The following is a 22,902-nucleotide window of genomic DNA, read 5'->3' as shown; positions in this document are numbered from 1 at the left end:
AAGAGCAAGGATACGAAATGTCCATCAAAGACAGCACTGAAACAGGGGGCTTATTCACAACAACACAGACAAGAAACACCTGGGAAGGATAACAAGAAGGCAGGACACAGGTGGAGATACTGATACCAAGGCGGGACTTAGGTGGAGACCAGGACAAAACAAAAACAGATCCATTAATAATAAATTAACTTTTGGAGAATATTCAACTTTATTGAGATGCACCTGTAGAGCACTCTCCTCTTGTATATACTCTTTTATATTACAGCCTTGGTTCATAACAAAGGCAATGCATGTTTTACAGATAGAACACACAGTTTCTGTTTTGTTTTTTCAGTACAGTAAGGATCTGTAGCCGGATTTTTTAACTTGTGTGGAGGTTAAGCAATGGAAGATTCAGAAGAACGGTAAGTAGCGTCATTGTGGTTAGCCTTAAAATGGCTGAAAAGCTTTTAATTCTGATAATAAATACATTTCTCTTTTCTTAAGCAAATATGGATCCACAGAAAGTGATGTCACATTCCAGAGCCACTTGCAAAATGAAGTTCGCCCTTTCATCGAGTTAATAGACTCACTGAGGGTGAGCGGAATTGAAAAGGAATTGAATCTACCCTCCATCGCTGTGGTAGGAGATCAGAGCTCCGGAAAAAGTTCTGTTCTGGAGGCACTCTCTGGGGTAGCGCTACCAAGGGGCAGTGGTAAATACACTTTCTCTACATAAAATATTTTGGGCAGGTTTCCTGGACAGGGATTATGCTCAGTCCTAGATTACTGAACCTGGTCACATATGTAAATATTAAAAATGACTTTTGCTTCCAAATTTTTTAATTGATGTACTTCATTAAAATGGCAATTCAAAAGTGATATATCATGTTTACATAACTTGAAAACTGTACTGACCCATGGAAGTAGAAATACAGTGTGAGTGTATCTGTATATATCTCTATATCTCTAAGAGTAATAGAGGTTTGGTTTCATTTGATATCTTTTAGGAATTGTGACCCGCTGTCCTCTGGAGCTAAAATTGAGGAAGAAAAGAGGGAAGTGGGAGGGTAAAATCTCCTATGAAGGTCATTCAGAGACATTTTATGATCCATCCCAGGTGGAGAGCTTGGTTAGACAAGGCAAGAAACAATATATGCTATTATAACGCTTACATTCAAATTACATTCCTGTGGCACTCTTTATTATATAAAATAAAGACCTTTTATATATAGTTTCCCGTAAAGACTTTTATGTGATTTGCTCAACAGCACAGAACACTCTGGCTGGTGAAGGGGTGGGGATCTGCCATGATTTGATCACTCTGGAAATATCGTCCCCTGATGTGTGTGACCTCACTCTGATTGATCTTCCTGGAATAACCAGAGTTCCTGTGAAAGGTCAGCCAGATGACATCGGCGACCAGGTGAGTGGAAGAACAAGGGCATCTGCAGAATTACTATTCTAATAGATGGCATAGAACTAAAACATCCTCAACTGGCTCATGAAAACAACATTCTAAAAGGGAAATTTTGAAGGAATACTACGTAATAATTTTGCCTTAAATTGACAGCTTCAGAATCATTGTGATGCCCCACTGACCTGTACTTGGGATAACTAGGCCTCTGTTATTGCAACTCTGGAGTCAGCACTGCAGTAACTACCCTATGTAACTTTTGGAGTGGCACAAAACCAGAACCCTTTTCCCTCCCCCTCCCCAAAGATTTTGGTACGGTGCTGTAAATATGAATTACACAAAGTGGTGCCCCAGGTGCCAAAAACCACAGTCTTACTTAGTGTTCCTTTAATATGCATACAGTTGTCCTTTCTTAAATGTTAAACTTTTTATAGTTCACTGTTAGTCACACTGTGCTCTAAACTATCCTGACATGTCTGTGTGAGTAAAATTCTGGATGCAGATTGAGAGATGTTTTGGGAATGAATGGTACGTATACAATTTGAGTGAAGATTGCCTTCTAGTGTTCATCAGGCTCATAATTCCAGATCTAAACAAAAAAATTATTGGTCAAGCAATTACATCTTCTGTAATGAGAAGACTGTTTGCCAAAACATTTGTTGAAATGTTCTTAAATGTATGTAATTTGGCAGGCCATCTTATCCGGATCAATTTATAATTGTTATGACAACGACAATTGTTGTAGTCTTGTGTAATTGACCCAGAAGGGAACCTATGCCAAGTCTGATGCATAAAAGTCAGTGGCATACTTACTACATTATACCAAACCACTGGGAATTGATTTTAATGGCATCCCTTCAAGATCAAGTTCTGGACTTTAGAATAAAGCCTCAAAAATGTAACACTCATTTTTAAATTTCTAGATCCGCAGTCTCATTTTGAAGTACATCACAAAAAAAGAGACAATCAATTTGGTGGTAGTACCTTGTAACGTTGATATTGCCACAACAGAAGCACTGAGGATGGCACAGGAGGTGGATCCTCAGGGAAGCAGGACACTTGGTAAAATATCTTTTCTGAAAACTAGGCTAAAATATAATTTTTTATATTGTGCCTTATCAATTCTAATTATATAAAACATGGTGTTTCTGAAAACCTCTTACAGCGATCCTTACAAAACCAGATTTGATTGACAAAGGAGCAGAAGACGATGTTTTAAAGATTGTCCAGGGAAAAGTCATTCCGCTCAATAAAGGCTATATTGTTGTACGATGCAGAGGCCAAAAGGACATCAACGATAAGATCTCTCTGGCTGAGGCCATGGTAACTGAGAGAGACTTTTTTAAAGGCCACATATATTTTAGGTATGTAGTACTTTAACAAGTGAAATCAAAACAGTACAATCATATCTAAATTGTGCCACAAATAAAACATTTCTTTTACAGCCACCTTTTGAATGAAGATAAAGCTACCACACAGTGCTTGGCAAGAAAGCTTACGAAAGACCTGGTTGACCACATTAGGGTAGGTTCGGAGCTGGTTATTTTGTTTGTTTGTTTATAAATTAAGTAATATTTAGCTGCTAAAATGTTTTCTAACCAGAATATTGTCTCCCTGACAGAAATCACTTCCATACTTGACAGATCAAATCCAAACCATATTATCTCAGCTGCAAGCAGAGCTTAAGAACTACAATGAAGGCCCTCCAGCAGACCACAAAAAGATGGGACCCTATTTAAGTCAGGTAGCTTTTAGTATGTCCAAAATTGTCCAAACAAAATGTAGAAATTTACAATCGTTACATCTGTAGGGTCTAGTGATATAATATGGTTAATTTTTAAGAGCACATCCCTCAAAGAGCATTCAGACTAAAATTAGTTTGGCATATTACTTGTTGTTGACAAAAATGTACAGTTTTATAGCTTGCTTGTGTGTTTGCTCAAGCTTTCTTACTACACTTCCCAGCATGCATTATAAAATCTACTGCATAAAACACTGGGAATCAATTCAGTGTAATCAATATGTTATGAAAATGGTAGCCTAGCAGCTGAAACAGAGGCTAATGAATACATCCAAGATATTCAGATTAAAGTAAAACAAGGGTAGGAGTGGTCAAATCAGTGCAGTTTCATCACAAAATTAATAGTGTGCCATTTTTGAACAAATGTTATTGCCATTCTCACTGAAGGTATGTTTAGAGGGGTGTTGCCAAAGTTTTACACTTGACATTGAAAACAACGTGATGACTGTGATTTGTTGACAGGTCCATCATATTTTTACAAACTGTCAGTTGCAGATCTAAAACAGCTGTAAGCTGGACATCTGTGATATCATATCATACATTTTCTTTCTTGTCCTTTATTGATTCAGGTTATAATGGGGTTCAGTGATAAAATCAATAAATTGGCTGAAACAGGGGAGTCGAAGCACAAAAATTTATATGCACTCCTTCGCCCAATCTTCAAGCAATGGGATGGATACTTAAAGACCAGCCAATTATCCTGTAAGCGCAGTTATGTTTTATCTGTTTTGTGACATCTGATGAGGGGTCTACAGTATGTTTTACACATTAATAATATTTATATTTACTTTCTGACTAATTCTTTGTGTATACTCACTGTTGGGTTCTGAATCCAGTCAAAGATGCAGTTGAGGAAATGATCAATAAATATGACGAGCTGCATCGTGGCAGAGAGCTGAATACATTTAGTGACTATTCCTCTTTGGAGTCTTTAGTCAAAAAAAAAGTGGAAGCTCTTGAAGAACCAGCAATGGAAACACTGAAGATCATCAGAGGTGTGCTACATTAATATGAGATTTTTAATCAAGTACAGTGTTCTGTATTACAACGTAATTGGTTTGACATAAGTATTTCAGTAACTTCATGTAACTTCAAATCATAATCATATTTTGTTCACCAGTGTACTATAATTACCTAGCATGCATTTGCTAATGCATTACACAGTCATTGGAAATATATGTGACATCAGCCAATGGACTGCTAGCCTAACTACTGGTCTATCGACAAATAAAGGACCCCCACAGCAGAGTAGGTATGATTCGATTTATGGATCATTCTCAGTGCTACCGTTACACTGATGGCTTTAAGAACTCAAGGGGTCCTGTTGTATCTGATCCACTATTATAAGTGCAACACACACTAACACCACATCACCACGTCAGTGTCACTACAGCGCTGTGGATGATCCACCGCCCAAATCATACCTGCTCTGTGATGGTCCTGAACGTTGAAGAATAGGGTGGTAGGAGGCTAACACATTTTATAAGAGGTCAGAAACTTGTAAATAACTCATGAAAGAATAAAGTTACATTAAAACCACACCATTGTTTTTCTTGTGAAATTCCCAATAAGTTTGATGTGTCACATGACCCACTTCCCATTGAAAAAACAAAAGTTGGCTCCAAAATGGCCGACTTCATAATGGCCGCTATGGTCACCACCCATCTTAAAAAGTTTCCCCCCTCCCATATACTAATGTGCCACAAACAGGAAGTTAATATCACCAACCATTCCCATTTTATTAAGGTGTATCCATATTAATGGCCCCCCTGTACAAAGAACTCCTGTATGGTTAGTGGAGCTGAGAGAATGGACTGTGAGTGTAGAAACAAGGTGATCATAATGTTATGGTTGATCAATGTATGTGTAACTCTTACTCAGTTTCCAAAATTATTAAAAATAAAAAACGTTTTTTGATTTTCAGAGATCATTCAAGATGAGTTTAAGAATATATGTGAAATGTCATTTGAAAACTACCCTCATCTGAGATACATAGCCATGGTAAGTTTACTTTTCAGATTTTTGTTGTTACATTCAGAATAAAAATAAAAAAATGTATGAGTACATTTCTGTAAGATAATTCAGCAAAATAAGAAATTATTTGGACTTTGTGTATCATAGATTATTGTTTATTCACACAGAGTTCATAACATGGCCTTATTTACTTTTTGAAATGTATAACAGACAAAGATTGATGAAATTCAGTCAAAGCAAGAAGCCCAAGTGGAGCAAAGGATCAAAGAGTTCATTAAGATGGAGCAGCTGGTGTTCACACAGGACAGTATCTTACAACAGAAGCTCAGCAGCTCAAAACTCTCAACTCAGGAAGACTTCAGTGATGAGGCTTTTTATAATGAGGATGGAATTTACTCGTCTAGTGGATGTGCAGCGCTTGACACCAGAAAACTCATCCCAGAAAAATTTTGCCTGTACTATGAGGTATGTCATTAATTCAGCACATCATCTGAAAATATTTACAAAAATATCTTAGAAATATACTGCTCAGTGTTGGTAGCCCATCAACACTGCTCTTTTTGTGAGAGGGTCCTCAGCTTATGTCCTAATCAAACTCATCTACTGGGTGAGAATGTGTACAGCTCTAACTAGTCAACTTTGCGACAGCAATGAGCAAGTCACTGAGGGATCCAGTCAAATTGTATTATGACGATATTCCACTGCATGGAACCCACTCTACTTGGCTCTCTTTTCCACTACAATGACTCCCTCCATAAAATGTAGCTGGAGAGGTTGCATTTCCAAGAGGAACTTTGGGAACCTCAACAACAGTGGCAGTAACTTAAATCATTGTTTACTCATTGTGTATTCACATTTTTTTTTTGTTTTTTGGGACTGTACACAGCTCTAGACATCTGTTCACACAGATCAGTAGAGTTTACTCGTTCCTTGTTGCAGTGTCCAGCTCTGGCTGGAAGCTTTCATTGGCCCCAAACAAAGAAATATTTGAACCTTTTCAAAACACCACTGCTCAATTTTACAAGCTGCTATAGTGAGTTGGATAAAAACAAATGTGATCACTACTGTAGCTTGTAGATTTTACAAATGACTAGTTGTGCTGTACGTCTGCATTTCATTATGATTAACAAGGTTCTCTGGCCAGTCAGCACTATTAAATGTTTACATGTCACATTAAATCCCTACTTAGCTCGCTTGAAACCACAAGTGAGCAGGGATTACGAAAGCACCAAATTTGCCTTTAAAGGGAAGTAAAAAAGCCAAGTGGTTACAAGCAGAGTAAGCAGAGACATAGTACCCTAAGCACATAAATGCCACTTCTGTGATGTTGATTAAGTCCATGACTCTCTGCCCAGTTATCACTGCTACCATGAAGTTCTTATACCATATAGACACAATTACACATGCACACTCATTTGTTAAAATGGATGTGGAAAATTTTCTTGCTGTCAAGTCTTTAAAATATGATGCTTTGGTGATGTTACAGATTGTTTACCAGAGAGTGTCAGACTACATTCCCATGTTGCTCCTGCTGTTCATGTTGAAGGACGCTGCTAAAATGTTGCGTGATCAGATGATGGACTTGCGGGATGGTGCAGATGTAATGAAACTGCTGAGCGAAGGCACTGAACGAGGACGTAAGAGGGCTGAACTGCTCCAGCGCCTAGAACGGTTAAAAGAAGCTCAGTCCAAAATCTGTAGCACAATTTAAAAGTTACTTGTACAGTAAAGCCCTCAGACCACTGAAAAAGAGAATTACAGCGGGAGCCCTGTTGATTCATTCGAGACAGTTAGGAAATGGAATTAAAAAAAGAAGAAAATATGTTTTAGGGAAATGACAAATGAAGGAATCAAATAGGTGATAAATGCTGAATTCTGCATTAGAGAACCTTTTTTCCCCATAGATAAATTATTGCCCCAAAAGTTGAAGTTGACATAAATACAATGGAATATTCAGAAATAATACGCAAAGATTACACATTCAGTAAACTTCAAGTGCAAAGGTTTCTTTTGTTGTTGTTGTTATTGTTTTCTGTAATCAGTTCCCAGAGTAGCAATGACAGCATTTCTAACAAATCATGCTGAAGAGACAAAGGCAGAGCTTATAAATACAAGGATTGGGATAATGAACAGGGATCACCCTGTTCATCCCTCACAGAGCCACTGAATATTCCCAGGTCAGAGGCAGGGACAAGAGCTGAGAGGCAGAGCCAGGGACCAAAACATGAATACAAGAGCATGTGGAACAGAAAGGAACAAAATCATGGGCACACACATTTAAGAAGGTATAAAAAAAAAAAGCAGTACACATATATATATTTTTAAAGAGTTAACCATTTTTATGCTATTTTCTGCTTGTTTTGAGGGAAAAAAAAAATTCTTGCATTTTTTAAATGCTGCTGTTTTATCCATTGTTATCCAGCAAGGTTTTCTAATATAGTCTTCTGAATAAACTCATAATCCAGAGGAGTCACATTATCTTAATTCTTCCTCCATAGTTAGGGAATATATTCAAAGGTAGAACAGCTGGCAAAACCCTATCACCTTGAACAAACAGGAGTTTTTTCACATAAAATTTAGTGTTTTGCTTGCTAAGTTTACAGAGACTTTGTTACAAAAAGTTATGATATAAATAAATATTGCCTGGCAGCACAACCTGTTTTATTACCTAGAGCAAGACAAAAGCATAGAGTTTCTTAAGGAAGGGGTACTCTGAATTTCATTGGATTGCACAATGCATTCCAGAGGCTTCCACTTTGTGCTCAGAGGAGCTCAGTGAACAGCAAACAAAGAATTACACATAAAAAGACTTATTTTTATGTGCTTAATTAAACATTAATCCTTAGTAAAATTAATCTGTTCTACTACAAACAGGATCTCTACGACATTTCCCATTCTCTGAGATTTAAAGAAAAATAATTAATGGCAAAAAAATAGGCAAGAACACATCCTGGAGGGAGTGGCAGTTCTTCACAGGGCAACACACACACACACACACACACACACAAACACTTTTGAGTCACCAATCCAACTACCAATGTGTATATTTTGGACTGTGGGAGGAAACCCATGTGGACATGGGGAGAACACACCAGACAGTGAGGAGCGGGACTTGCACCTACAACCTCCAGGTCCCTGGAGCTGTGTGACTGCGACTCTACCTGCTGCGCCAACGTGCCATCCAGATATGGATCAAACAAAGCAAAATCTCCCAAATGACAATCACAGAAAATATCACAACAGCATATGGGTGGCATCTACCTAAAAGGAACTCTAGGATCTGTGACCCCAACTACAATTACCAGAAGAGGGAACAGAACTGGACAAACTAACAAACTGGATATATTCTGATTGCTCACTTTAGATGTTAGTAAATCTAACACTAACCTGTCCTGTATAATGGCCTGCCTGATCTCAACTAAAGCCGTTTGTACATACTGAAGTTTGATTGCAGTGTGGTCAGCCAAATCCCAGATTGCACAAGCAAAAAAAAATAATTATGTTTGGTAAAGCTGTGGCTATTCCAACAGTAAAGAACATACCGCAATCTACAAAAATGACAGTAGTGGTAGAAGATGGATGCGCTAAAGAGTGACCATCAAACTAAGTTGGTCGATGCTTACTAGAACTAATCACACTTATCACACCTTTTTTGTCACTGCTTTTGCACAAAGGAATGTGCATTAGAACATGCCATCCAGGGGCTGACAGTGCAAACTGATACCCCATGAAACACAATGGACAAAGAACAGCAGCTTGAGTATCTAAGATTTTCAGGTGAACCCAGAAAGCAATCTTTTATACTTGAAAAGAAAGCGCACAACCAGTATTCTCACAGCAACCTCTCAAGGCTTACCCATGCACTGTGCCATGTAGAAACAAATAAGAAAACACAACAAATATACCCATCCTAATCATTTTCAGCTAAACAGAATTAGTCTATTTAGGACAACACATATTGCAATAACAGGATTTATTGTGATAATTTAAAGTGTATATATTCATCTGCTTCTTTTATTTATATATGTCTGTCCAATTAACATATTACAAGAGATCAAATTGTACAACATAAATCTGCTGTATTGCAGGGCTCTCTATATCCTGCAGTAATACACTCTAACATTCTCTAATCTCTCACAGGTGTATGAAGTTAAATATGAGAATAAAATCCAGACTGGGTTTGACCTGTGGGAAAAATACCACACTTTAAAGTGATCCTTTCTGCTTAAACAGGGTTTATTTTGCTTATGTTATTGTCTGTGACTAGCCTTACATGACATGTAATATATTCACTGATCAACAAAAACATTATGACCACCTCTTTGTTTCTACACTCACTGTCTACTCTCTCAATTCCATTGACTTTACAGGAGAACTTTGTGGCTCTACAATTACACTGAAGTCCACCTGTTGCTATGCATACAACAGGTTTGCCCCCTTTCACCTTTTTCTTCAATGGTCAGGAACCCCACAGAACCCCACAGAGCATGTGGAGTGCTGCAGTGACACTGATATGGTGGTGATGTGTTAATGTGTGTTGTGCTGGTAAGAGTGGATCAGACACAGTAGTGCTCCTGGATTTTCACATTCTGACTAAATTACAGTAAAACATCAGCCTTGCATGTTTTGTCCTCATAATTCCATCACAGTTTCCCATGTTTTAAATAAAATTAGGAAACCAAAGGTAGTGTCAATGTCACACAGCTACAGGTTCCTCAGGTTGTGGGTTCGAGCCCCACTCTTTGAGGAGTTTTGTGGGTTCTCCCTGTATCTGATGGTCCGGACTGGATATGCGGTTACTAAAAATAAATGAAAGAATAATTTTAAGCCACACAGAGCGAGACTAAAGTTATAGGCAACAGCAGAACTACAGATGTGTTGAGGACAGTTTTGTGTGTCTCTAGTTGGTGCTTTGTGTTCATTTGCTTAAGATGATGATATATTTAGAATCAGTAAAGATACAGTACCACTTCTATTTCATTTCCCAAACAGAACAAATAACCAGCACAGTCAAATTTTACACGTAAGCATCTGAAAACCATATTTGCATCTTAGACTTCCTTTAATTTTATTCAAATCCAAGATGAATGATGCTGACTGTGTTTTTATGAATATGGCTGATAAAGCTTAACAAAGGAGATTATTTCCAAAGTGGAAGTCCCCTGAAGTACACCGGATACTTTACATACTATAAATACAGTGTTTAGTTTTTTGTAAATCAGTTCAGCTGGACACTACTGCTCTGGAGGTATTCTCTCTGTGGATTCTGCATCAAAAGTAAGTGTCACAAAAGAACAATTTGAAATAATCTGTAAAAAATGTAAAACACTTTTTAAATTTTAGAACCTTGGATAACTTTTGGTAGATCTTAAAACACAAACTCTAGTACAAATTTTCCCAAGAATCCAAGTTTCTTACATTTTTAAAGTGTACTAAACTATGCACATTTGTGGTTTTACTAGATATAGTAATATCTCTGCAATATTAGAGCTTTACTAAGGTTGAATTCTGATGGATTAGTTCCCCCAATAGAATCTGGCTGAAGGCATTCATTCCCTGCCTTATATTCCTTCCGCCACTGTGACAGAAGAGGGACAGTGGAACAGTTCTGTTGAGCTGTTTCTGCTTAATGAAAGAGATGTATCTTAAAACGGTGTCAATCTTTACAGAGTTCTGATGAACATATCCTAAGTGTAGCTATTTCTAGCTAGAGTAATCCTATTGAACATGCTTCATGCAGCAGAGCAGTAGCTTGCTGTTTCTGCTAATAAAACAGCAGAAATGAATTAGAAGCTAATATTTCTTACTTTTCTTCCTGCTTTTGAGTTTGCAAGCTGTGCATTTATCCACAATGGGTGCACCTTAATGTAGCCAACTACTACTAACCTTGTAGCATCCAGTGTAGATGCATACATAATAATCAGATTGTTTAATATCTCATCATATGTTCTAGGCATGGACACCTCAACATCCCCTGTAATGCTGGAGTTTGATTCTCCAGATGAGAATGAGTAAGATCACCAATGCATACACATTTTTTTCCATACTATCTTTTAGAAGAATGCTGATATTAGCCCTTGTTTACAACGCTGTTCTAAAAGGCATAGTCTAGTTGAAGAAAAGAATGGAGTGTTCCTGAAGCAATGGGACTCTCAGGTGCGGCCCTACATAGAAACGATCGACTATCTGCGGCGTATTGGCATCGAGAAGGACCTTGCCCTGCCATCCATCGCTGTTGTTGGAGATCAGAGTTCTGGGAAAAGCTCAGTCTTAGAAGCTCTGTCTGGTGTGGCTTTACCCAGAGGCAGTGGTGAGGAATCTGTCTCTTAATGTACATGATATGGAACACATACCATCACTGTAATTGTATTTCTATTGTAATGGTATAGCAGAATATTGGGAACATGATAGACCTTGTAATAATTTACATGACAGATAATTATTCCAAAAATACTTAGTAAAACTTCTCCAGAGCTCAGGGGCTGGATGGCTCTATACTTCTCTATTTGGCACTGGGCTCACAGCTCCAGTGTCCTGTCTATTTGACAATAATCTTCTATGGAATTTATCAACTTTTTTGTGTTAACCTAGCACGTTAGAGTAGCTAAGTCTACCCAAGAGATGTCTACAAACATGTGTTTGAGATGCTGTATAATACATTATATAAAAACAAAACAATATCAATTTCATTCATATTCATATTGAAATGTACCAAAAAACATTACATGGTTACAATTTTAGCTGAATATTGACTGAATTGAGTAACCTAATTAAAACATTTAAAAAAAGTTTGTTCCTGTTTCAGGAATTGTCACTCGATGTCCACTGGAGCTGAAATTACGAAAGATTCACTCAGGTTCTAATTGGACAGCCATTATCTCATACAGAGACGTACAGGAGACGTTCACTAACCCTGCACAGGTCGAGAGTTATGTCAGAAAAGGTAAGGAAACATCATTCTTTTCTGGTCATGGTTTTCCTTCCATGGAAAACATATACATTTATGACATTAAATTAATAATCATAAAGCAACAGCAAATGTCACTTTGGTCATACACTTCGTCTGTAACCACTTATCCAGTTCAGGGTTGCAATTTGTCTGGAGCCTATCTGGAATCACGGCACAAGGCCGAGAACACACCCTGGAGGGGGCACCGGTTCTTTGCAGGGCGACACACACAGAATGACTCACACCTACGGACACTTTAGAGTCACCAATCCACCTACCAGCATGTTTTTAGACCATGGAAGGAAACCAGAGCACCCGGAGAAAACCCACGCAGACACAGGAAGAACACACCAAACTCCTCACAGACAGTCACCTGGAGCGGGGCTACTGGGGAAATTAATTTTAAAAAATCATGATGTATTTCTGAGGGAAACACTTTCAGGAAGGGTCTCTGAGCTAGATGTGGAAGTGAATTTGGTTAGTATTAAGCTTCCCCTCTTATTGGTGTATGATGATAAAGTCAAAATATTTTTTAATGGGAGATTATGAGAGAATAACAAATTTGTCTAACATTGTGTATACTACAAACAGAGATGATCTCATTAGAAAATATACTGATACAGTTTGATTTGGGATTAATTTTATAGTTATCTACAGTAGCCAATTGTTAAAAAAGAGTGGCTTGTACTTAATAATACATTTTTCAATCTATCCCAGTTTCCTTTCTTAATTTCTACTTCTGCTTTTTTTTGTCATAAATCAACAAATATGCTCAGAAACCATAATGAACATAGACATTTTCTCATGGTTTATTAACACCTTTAAAAGAAACTTTTCACAAAAGTGAGTTAAAAAGTGGTAAAGGATTTTAGTACTAGTAACTGTACTTTAAGTACTTTAAGTAAATGTAGATATTAACTTTGTTCCAATTGACTTTGTTTCTTTCTAGCCCAGAATATACTTGCTGGAGATGGAGTTGGAATCTGTGATGAACTCATCAGTTTGGAGATCACATCTCCTGATGTGTGCGACCTGACACTGATTGACCTCCCAGGTATAACGAGAGTTCCTGTCAAAGGTCAACCTGAAGATATTGGAGACCAGGTGAATGGACAATATAAATCAGTCAGTCACAGGGCGTGTCCAAACAACATTTAATAGGCTTCAAAAACCTATTGGTATTTATTATTGTTCTCATAATCACACTTTCAATACAAAAAGTTTTTTTGCTGTTTGTTTGTTTTTTATCTTTTGTTAGATGAAGATTATTTTGTTCTTCCTGAATGAGCCAGTCAATTCTCCCTAAAGTCTGTCCCCTACATGGGGTCCTGTCATGTAATACAGAATCTCTGATTCTTACAGGCCGCTAGATGACAGTATGGCATCTTGCCAAAATGTCAGATTGATAGCATGCTGTTGGCTAACTCTAGGTTAACACTTTATTGTACCTAGTTAGTGCTAACTACAGGCTGTTAGTCAGGTGCTGGGGTGGAAGATAACAGGAGGGGTGTTTTTTTCCTGCCTCTTCAATTAAATGTGCAGCCTCCCTTAAGAGTTCAGGGCAGCTTCACTCTGAGCTATTACCTTTGAAATTTTGAAATCATTAGTAGATGGAAATATGAATCTAACTTACACAATTTGTCTTGCATTTTCTGCCCAATCTATCCAATCAGTCTGACTGAACTGGAGATAGACCTGCACAATGACGGATAATAGGTGATAAATTGAATTATTTCATGGTGCAAGGCTGCAAGGCGCATGAAATAAATATGTAAATAGTTAAATAATTAATATAAAAATATTTAATTCTCTCTTTTTGTTTTCTGTTAATTCATTGTGAAATCTTCACAAAGGGCAGTTATTGTTTTCAGATTACACCAAAACATTTTTTTCAAGTCTTTATCCTCACAGTTACAATATATCTAAACACAATATCTAGGTCATACATTAATGTAATGAAGACATACACAATTACTTAATTTATTCAGGCCTAATAAATGTTTATATTTTCAATTACAAAGATTTCTTTCAAAATTCTGAAGTACTTCTAAAGTAAACTGTCTGATTTCAGATTAGACGCCTTATATTGAAATTTGTTGAGAAGAAAGAAACCATCAATTTGGTAGTTGTACCTTGCAATGTTGACATCGCAACAACAGAAGCACTGAGGATGGCGCAGGGTGTGGACCCTCAGGGAACAAGAACTTTAGGTATGAAACATATGCACATCAAACCCGCAGATGTTAATAGAAAAGTAATTTGACTTGAAAAGCATTGCAAATAATTAGGATTCTACTTTTTTGTATGCATTTCCTTATCACTGTTTCCTCAGCAATTCTAACTAAGCCAGACTTGGTGGATAAAGGGGCAGAAGCTGATATATTACAGATAATGCAGGGTAAAGTCGTGCCTCTGAAAAAGGGCTACATTATTGTAAAGTGTAGGGGACAGAGTGACATCAATGAAAACCTCTCCTTGGCTGAAGCCACACGACTGGAGACAGAATTCTTCCGTAGCCACAGCCACTTCAGGTAACGTATTCAGTTCCAAATACAGCCTCCTTAACTTTGCTTAATATTTTGCTTTTCTAATTAGGCATATTTCAGATAGTTTGTTCAGTGTGAAATATTGTGTTAAGATATTTAATACAAACGATCTATGACAATATAGCAGATTTATGAGATAACACCATATGCGCCCAGTCAACAAAGCCCCAACCGTGTTACGCCAAATTCTGGGACCCTAGTGGGCGCTACTTCATAGCTTTGGCACAGGGGGTCACTATTGCTGACAGCTGCCATCAGAATTTGTGACCCCACTGAATCTCCATGTAAACCTTATAAACATTCAGGTTTAAGATTTATGTAATTAATATTCAGTGGGGTCATAAATTCTAACGGCAGCTGTCAGAAACTGTGACCCCTATGCTGGACATGAATTAGCGCCCTCTAAGGTCACAGAACTCGACGGTCACAGAATTCGGTGTAACACACCAGCACATCTAAATGTACTTGTATCGCTCTTCTATTGTTTGGTGGGAATGAAAGCCTGCAGCCCCGCCTTGTGGCCAAGTTTGGCATAATGTTCTGATGACAGTACAGTTAATGTCACTGCTATACAGCTCCAGGTTTCTGTAGTCCTGGGGTAAGTTATCACTTCGGGACACTGTCTATGAGGAGTTATCTCAGTGTTTATGTGGGTTTTCTTTGTGTGCTCTAAAAAATCTGAAAGTACATGTTGCTAGGTGTACAGGTTGTGGGTTCATAATGTGTGAGTGACTGTGTGACTGTGTGGTGCCCTGTGATGGACTGGTGCCCATTCCAGTGTGTGTTTCTGCCTTGTGCCCAATGATTCTAAGTAGAATCTCGACCCACCACATGCCTGGTGAAAATGAAGAGTTTACAGAATCAATAAGTGATACCAAATGGAACTTGCATTTGTAACTCACGTTGAATGTTTATTATTTCTAACAGCTGTAAATTATAAATTATAAACAATTATCAATCAAAACAATTGTTATCACTGTCTAAAAAAATGTATGTATCACCTTTTTTGTGGATTTTTGTTTACTGCATCAATTAAACACAGCAGCTGTTATTTAAATTTCATGATGAATGGCCTAATAGAAATGCTACAAAATAATAGAATAGATATTTTGAAGTTTTTCATTCTCCTGTAAAATTACTATTTTGGAGATATATGTTGTTTCTTTAGACAGCAACATTATTTATATACAGTAAATTATTCATTCATTCATTGTCTGTAACAAAGTTACAGTTCTGGGTCACAGTGGGTCCAGAACCTACCCATAATCAATGCGTGACAAGGCATGAACACACCCTGATGGGGGCACCAGTCCTTCACAGGGTGACACACACATCCTTTACACCTATGAACAGTTTTGAGTCGCCAACACACCAACGTGTGTTTTTGGACTGTGGGAGAAAACAGGAGCACCCGGAGGAAACCTATGTGGACATGAGGAGAACACACCAAACTCCTCACAGACAGTCACCTGGAGCAGGACTCGAACCCACAACCTCCAGGCTGCCCACAGTAAATTATGATTTCTTAAAAGAATGTCACAATTTACTGATTAGCATAATTTTAAAGCTAAAAGCATAAAGTTTTTAAATTTTAGCATAAAGTTAAGCTAACCTCTATAAATGGTCCCAGAAAGAGTATTTAAATCCAGTTATCATGTCTGAAAATGGAAGGCATGTACAATTAAAGTCTTTTCATGACAATACCAAGCCCTAAAAGAAGTTATATGGTATGAAAATAGATAAAAATTCAAACTCTTTGGAATGTTTAAACATATCACCTCCAGCTATCTTCTGGATGAACAGAGAGTCACAACTCGGTGCCTTGCCAATAGACTGACCAATGTCCTCGTTGAACACATTAAGGCAAGTCTAAGAAGGCTATTTAATATTTGATGTAATATCTTGAATGTATGTCTCTGAAACAAGTGGAAAACTCTAAATGGCTGTATTTCCCTAATGTCCAGACATCACTGCCATCTCTGACGGAACAGATTCAAGTCCGTCTGTCTGCTGTTAGAGTAGAGCTGAGGAACTATGGGCATGGACCTCCTCTAGAGCCAGGGAAGATGGGATCTTATCTAAGCAAGGTAAGGTCTTCAAAGATGCAACAGATGATACTGGTACACTTTAGGGTTAAAAGTTCAATGGCACCTGCTCAACCAACCTGTCTTCTGAAATAAATGGTATTATTAGGCAGTAATAGGCTGTTTATCACAGTTTGCTGTGGCAATATGGAGTACAGTAGATGCCACAAAACCTACCCTAAATCTTCTACAGAGAAAACATATCCACTGATTCACAGCCTTGATCTGGGAGGCTTTAAACCACTCTTGTCAATGCTTGACATTACACATGGTGCTCTATTTGTCTATGTCTATTAAAATTATGTAGGCTGTGCATAATTATGCAGAATTTGTGCATCAAATTCACTAGTTATATGGTGTAATTACAGATGTACAGGTGTAATTACAGATGTATAGTGTTTTAAGTATTTTAGGTGTGAGCTGTTCAGGCTGACGCATTTGAGATATAATTTGTTTTCTTGTGAGCAGAGAATCCTGGAGTTCAGTGACCACATCGGTGAGCTCTGTCGGACTGGAGCATCGGGAGAAAGAAATCTCTACTCTCTCCTGAGACCCGTGTTTAAGCAATGGGAGATCCAACTTAGAGACTCCAAAGCATACTGTATATCATCAGGGCTATTTTGTGATTTTCTGATGAACTTATATAATTACTCCTTAAAAGAGCAACTCTTTAATACCATAAAAGATTAGAAATATGTTTTTATGAAATTGATTAATTATTTAAAAATTTATAGGTAACAACCTAGATATGTAGTTTGTATGATGCTAACTTAGTAAGCCTACATGTTAGTTGCATTTGATTTCATTGCTCCTGTGAAAAAATGTATCTAGATTTCAGCAACTAAATATGGTGATTGGCTATATTTTTTTATGCCTGATTTCTGGTCAAGTCATTGCTTTTAAGCAACATCAAGCATCAAAGATGCTTGAATCTAGAGTCTTCTATCATTTTCATGTTTTTATAAAAAGCGTCCGATATGAATACACCATAAAGCCACTGGAAGTAAAGCCACTGCTGACACAGTGTCAATCAATTAGCTGCTGGCCACTGCTAGCCTAGCTACTGAGTTGCAGGCTTATAAATACAATCAGCTTAGTGTATCTTGGTTATCATTTTGTATGACAACAAAAACAACCATTTGAGCTGAGTGGTCGCAAGTGTTCATTTCGTGCCACATAAAGCTAATATTGATGTTTTGTCTATGACTTTTTCTGACAACAAATATACGTTTAATTTAGCTTGGTTGTTTTTACAGTAGGCTAGCAATGGCTAGTAGCCAGCAATGGTTGCAGGGTTTCCCAGTGGCTATATGATGTATTTTAATTGGATATTGGTGTGAGAGAACACTGATGAACATAACCTTTGATATGATGACACTGTTTTTTAGCTACTATTAAACTATAAATTAGATTTAAGAAATTATCTTAAACATCATGTTCACTATCTATTTTTCTCTCTTCTCATGTTAACCATGCTTTAATCTGGGTCTGAATGAAGTCAGAGAGGCAATTACTGAAATGACAGAGAATTATGAGGTGCATCGTGGGAGAGAATTGATAACTTTCAGTGATTACTGTGTTTATGAATCACTCATTCAGAAGCACGTTAATGATCTGAAACTACCAGCTGTGGAGACTGTGAAAATCATTAGAGGTAATGTGACTATAAATAGTATAAATATAATGGAACAGGTGAAAATGCATAAATAACTATATTTTATATATAATTTATATATATATATATATATATATATATTTTTTTAGGCATCGTGCAAAGTGAGTTTAGAGCTGTATGTGAGCTCTGCTTCCCCAATTTCCCTCATTTGAAATACAAGATATTGGTAAGTGAAAATAATCCAACAGTGTCACCAACCTGTGAAAACAGCACAGCATGAATGCTAAATTGGTGTACGTTGATCTACAGTAGTGTTGGTTAATATGGTCACCCTTAATGGCCATGCTGATTTATCAGCTACAAAATCATGTAATTATCAAATGGCAAATTTCTTAATACATATTCCATATGTCTTCAGGGCCAAATAGATGAAATTCAGTCAAAGCAGGAGGCCAAAGTAGAGAAGAGACTCCTTGAATACATCAGCATGGAGAAACTGGTTTATACCCAGGACCCCATTTTCACACAGAAACTGGTTCAGTTCCAGTTTGTGGAGCAGAGGCAAGAGTATGAGTCTATTAGTTTAGATACGGGAGAGAATGCCACTTCTCTCAACAACTGTGCTGTATTCGACACCAGAAAACTAACACCTGAAAAGCTAATCATCTATTATGAGGTGGGTAAAAGCCAGAGATGAGAAGAGTAGCCATGTCAATGAAAGTGTTCTAAAATAATAACAGCATTAAATGTACTTTCACCAAACACATAACTTGAAGGACAAAAGTATTAAAAAGTTAAAAAGACATATTGGCCTGTCAGACGAGGTTTTGATTGCAATAGGAAAGGTTTTGACTGTATTGTGTGGAGCTTTGGTTCCATAAGGTGGGGTTTAATTGTATTGGGAGAGTTTTGGTGGTGCATTGTGTGGGGTTTTGGTTGTATTGGATGGGAATTTGATCAAAACAGGCAAGGTTTTAGCTGTATTAGAAGGGGTCTTGGTTGTACTGTGTGGGGCTTTGGCTTCATAAGTTGGGGTTTTTGTTAGTGGTAGAGGTTTTGATGGCCATTGTTCAGGTTTTGGTTGTATTGGATTGGGTTTTGATCATATCGGCCAGGGTTTGGGTTTTATTTTAAGGGCTTTGGGTTGTACTGGGAGAGGTTTTGGCTTTGGTGGGGATTAGTTTGTGTCATGTTGAGTAGATTTTTGGTCATATGAGACAAGGTTACATTCTTTAAAAATAAAGTTGTTATAAAGTGTTATTTGAGTGATGCCATAGATTAACCATTTTTGGTTCCATAAAGAACCATGTTTGTTTAAGAGATGTGTGAGTGTGAAGAACCTTTTATGGCATCATTCAAAGAACTTTTTGTATCACTTTTAGTTTTAAAAGTGTAGGAGAGGTTTTGATTGTATGGGGATGGGTTTATATGAGTTAAACAATTCTAGTTTACAGCCAAAACCCAATTGAAGAAAACCAAAACCCCTGTCAGTACAGCCCAAACTCCTCCCAATTCAACCCAAACACCATGTGCTACAACTCTAATCCTGCAAATAAAACAAAACTAAAAGCTAAAAAAAACACCTGCAATACTAATCCCTCCCAGTATTTAAAATAAATGACTGACTGCTTAACGGAAATAAAATCTTGGCTTTCCTCAAACTTCGTCTCATTGGTACTAAATCAACATTATCCAAAACTGACAGCTTTTCTCTTAACATTGACCATTGTTCTGTTCACCCCTCCTCACAAGTAAAGAGTCTGGGTGTCATCCTCGACAGTACTCTCTCTTTTCAATCTCACATCAATAACATTACCCGGTCTGCCTATTTTCATCTCCGTAACATCAACCGCATCCGCCCCTCCCTTACTCCCCATACTACTGCCATCCTTGTCCACAGTCTTGTCACCTCCCGCCTTGATTACTGCAACTCTCTCCTTTTTGGTATCACCCACAAATCTCTCCATAAGCTTCAACTGGTCCAGAACTCAGTTGCCCGTATCATCACTAAAACCCCCTCCATCCACCACATCACTCCTGTCTTGCAACAGCTCCACTGGCTTCCGGTCAGGTTACGCATTGATTACAAGATCCTTCTGTTAACATTCAAGGCCATCCACAGTCTGTCTCCACTGTATCTTTCCAATCTCCTCCATGTTGTAACTCCCTCTCACACCCTCAGGTCCTCCTCCTCCATTCACTTGACTGTTCCTCCTGCCTGTCTCACTTCCATGGGAAGTAAAGCTTTCAGCCGCTCTGCTCCCCAGCTTTGGAACACTTTACCCCCCGACATACGGAACATAAACTCACTCACACAATTCAAGTCTTCACTCAAAACCCACCTGTTCAAGATTGCCTTTCCTTAAAAAAGACTCAGTTACATTGTTTATTTTTTTCCAATACTGTATACTTGTGTGTTTTTCGGTATTATTTATGTTTATTGTTTACTTTGTACTCTTTGTAAGGTGTCCTTGAGTGACAGAAAGATGCCTATGAAATAAAATGTATTATTATTATTATTATTATTATTATTATTATTATTATTAAAGTCCTGGAGATGAAATGGGGCATGTGAAATCAACACAATAAAAAATTATTATAGAATAATGTACAATTATGTTCCCTAATTTAAGGTACTGGATATATACCCTAATGGGTACCACTACAGTAACAGTTTATCTGATATAGTGGGAGGAATTTGGTGATTTGTTGTAAGATTCCTGTGAAACTGAACAGTAGTTATATTGGGAGGGGTTCTTATAATATTTTTGGTTTATTGGGAGCAGTTTAGGTTTATTGGCAGGGGGTTGTGGTTGCAGTGTATAAGCTTTTAATTGTTTAATGTGGCTCAATTTCAAAACTTCCTGAAGGAGTTTTAGTGATCAGACTTAAGCGCGCTTTAAATTTTGGGTACACTGACTCCTGCATTATTGTGTGGACAATATCTATTTATATACTATCTATTATACTGATACTCAGGACACATCAGGTGTAACAGGGTCTAGTGGCTGACCCTAAGGTGCATTCCTCTCTATCCCTACAGATTGTGTACCAGCGACTGTCTGACTATGTTCCTATGTTGGTGCTGCTGTTCATGCTGAAAGAAGCTGCCATTATGCTGCGAGCAGAATCCATTACCCTGCAGGATGGAGCAGACATCTCAAAACTTCTGACCGAAGACTCAGAGGCGGGACGAAAAAGGGCAGAGCTGTATCAACGTATGGAACGACTGAGTCAGGCCCAGGAGAGAATCAGGATCAGTATTAGCCTCTAGAGCATTGCATGTTTCTGTTTGTCCTTCTTCGGCTTTGTGTTGCAAGCTCATGTAGGTATCAGTGTAAATTCTCTGCCATTCTTGTATAACTAGAATGCTAGCTTCCAGCATTGTGTTTGCTTACCCATTTGAAGGACATGCATCAATGCATACACACGCAGCCAGACTTATTTGAGAAGTCTGGAGCCTTTATATGGATTTAATTTGTCAAATTTCTACAAAAGCAAAAATACATCTGTAAGCAAAATTCTTAGAATCAACAGCAGAAAGTATATGTTATGAATGCAAAACAGAAAAAAAATTATGAAAAGTATGTTTTTAAAAGATACTTGGTTACCTTATTACTCTTTACAGTAATTTGATATTTATTTTCGTTTGCATCTTGCCAGTCTTTACTTTCATTGTGTTTATTATTTTGGATTTTCTCAGTAAGGTCTTTTGCTTTTGGAATCTCTCTTTGCTTCTTTATTTAATTATTTTTTTTGCTTCTGACTTTTGGAACAAATTTCACGTGGGGGGTCTTAGAAGGCAGCACTGATCTTGAATTTCCATTGGTCACTGATTTTGCTCTCTGAAACCTCCTCTGTGACATAGCCACGCCCACCTATAAACTAAAGATTAAGCCTACACAATTTTGGACAGCATTTTTTTAAACTCTCATGTTTATTAATTAAATATTTGTTATATTTATTATTGTTTTCGTTTTATGTATTATTTTTAACCTTTATTCATTTTGAAAACCAAAATGTCACAGTTGAGCAAGAGAAGACAGGTGGACAGGAGGTGGACGTAAAGGCAAGGAATACTTTATTACAAAAACAGAAGCAAAACAAAACAAACACAGACAAGACAGACTGAATATAGAGAAGACTAAACTAAAAAAAAGATTAAACAAGGACAGACAAGAAAAAACCGTGAACCAGAGTAGATACATGTAAACAGAAATACATGGCAGCACAGAAACACACATCTACACACACAACACCAGACAAAGGAGGACTCAAACCACAGGGGTATATAAAGACAAGACAAATGAGGAACACCTGCAGACAATAATGGGACAGAGGCAGGACTAAGGCGGGACTAGGGCAGAGACAGGAACAAAACAATAACAGAGAGCCATGTGCTAAGTAAGCACATGATGGGAACAACAACCAGGACAGGGCCAGGGCATAACACAAAATAAACCATGTCAGTAAATGTTTTTCTCCGGTGCATTACACATTCTTAGTTTACTGTTATTATTTGAGTGTTCCAAAACTA

The 22,902-nt window shown here is 37.6% G+C and overlaps 2 protein-coding genes across 2 annotated transcripts; both read left to right on the top strand.

Annotated features, from left to right (window-relative positions):
* The first annotated feature begins 343 nt into the window (after positions 1–343).
* LOC136686437 (interferon-induced GTP-binding protein Mx3-like) lies at positions 344–6,945 on the top strand. The gene is made up of 13 exons (XM_066660216.1): positions 344–404; positions 487–695; positions 990–1,121; positions 1,251–1,405; positions 2,320–2,458; positions 2,562–2,760; positions 2,842–2,920; positions 3,018–3,140; positions 3,767–3,899; positions 4,034–4,192; positions 5,122–5,198; positions 5,382–5,636; positions 6,658–6,945. The coding sequence occupies exons 1-13, from the start codon at positions 385–387 to the stop codon at positions 6,880–6,882; spliced, it is 1,905 nt and encodes a 634-aa protein (XP_066516313.1). The 5' UTR covers positions 344–384; the 3' UTR covers positions 6,883–6,945.
* Positions 6,946–10,411: 3,466 nt separating this feature from the next.
* On the top strand, positions 10,412–22,259 carry mxh (myxovirus (influenza virus) resistance H). Its single transcript, XM_066660213.1, has 14 exons — positions 10,412–10,448; positions 11,125–11,182; positions 11,273–11,481; positions 11,977–12,114; positions 13,070–13,224; positions 14,192–14,330; positions 14,453–14,651; positions 16,451–16,529; positions 16,631–16,753; positions 17,219–17,351; positions 18,249–18,404; positions 18,515–18,591; positions 18,784–19,041; positions 21,409–22,259. Exons 2-14 carry the CDS (start codon positions 11,127–11,129, stop codon positions 21,637–21,639), a joined length of 1,953 nt encoding a protein of 650 aa, XP_066516310.1. The 5' UTR covers positions 10,412–10,448; positions 11,125–11,126; the 3' UTR covers positions 21,640–22,259.
* Positions 22,260–22,902: the final 643 nt, after the last annotated feature.

Source organism: Hoplias malabaricus, chromosome 2 (genome assembly GCF_029633855.1).
Source record: "Hoplias malabaricus isolate fHopMal1 chromosome 2, fHopMal1.hap1, whole genome shotgun sequence".
Lineage (NCBI taxonomy): Eukaryota > Metazoa > Chordata > Actinopteri > Characiformes > Erythrinidae > Hoplias > Hoplias malabaricus.
The sequence above is the reverse complement of the archived record's forward strand: the minus strand, read 5'-3'. Positions and strand labels throughout refer to the sequence as shown.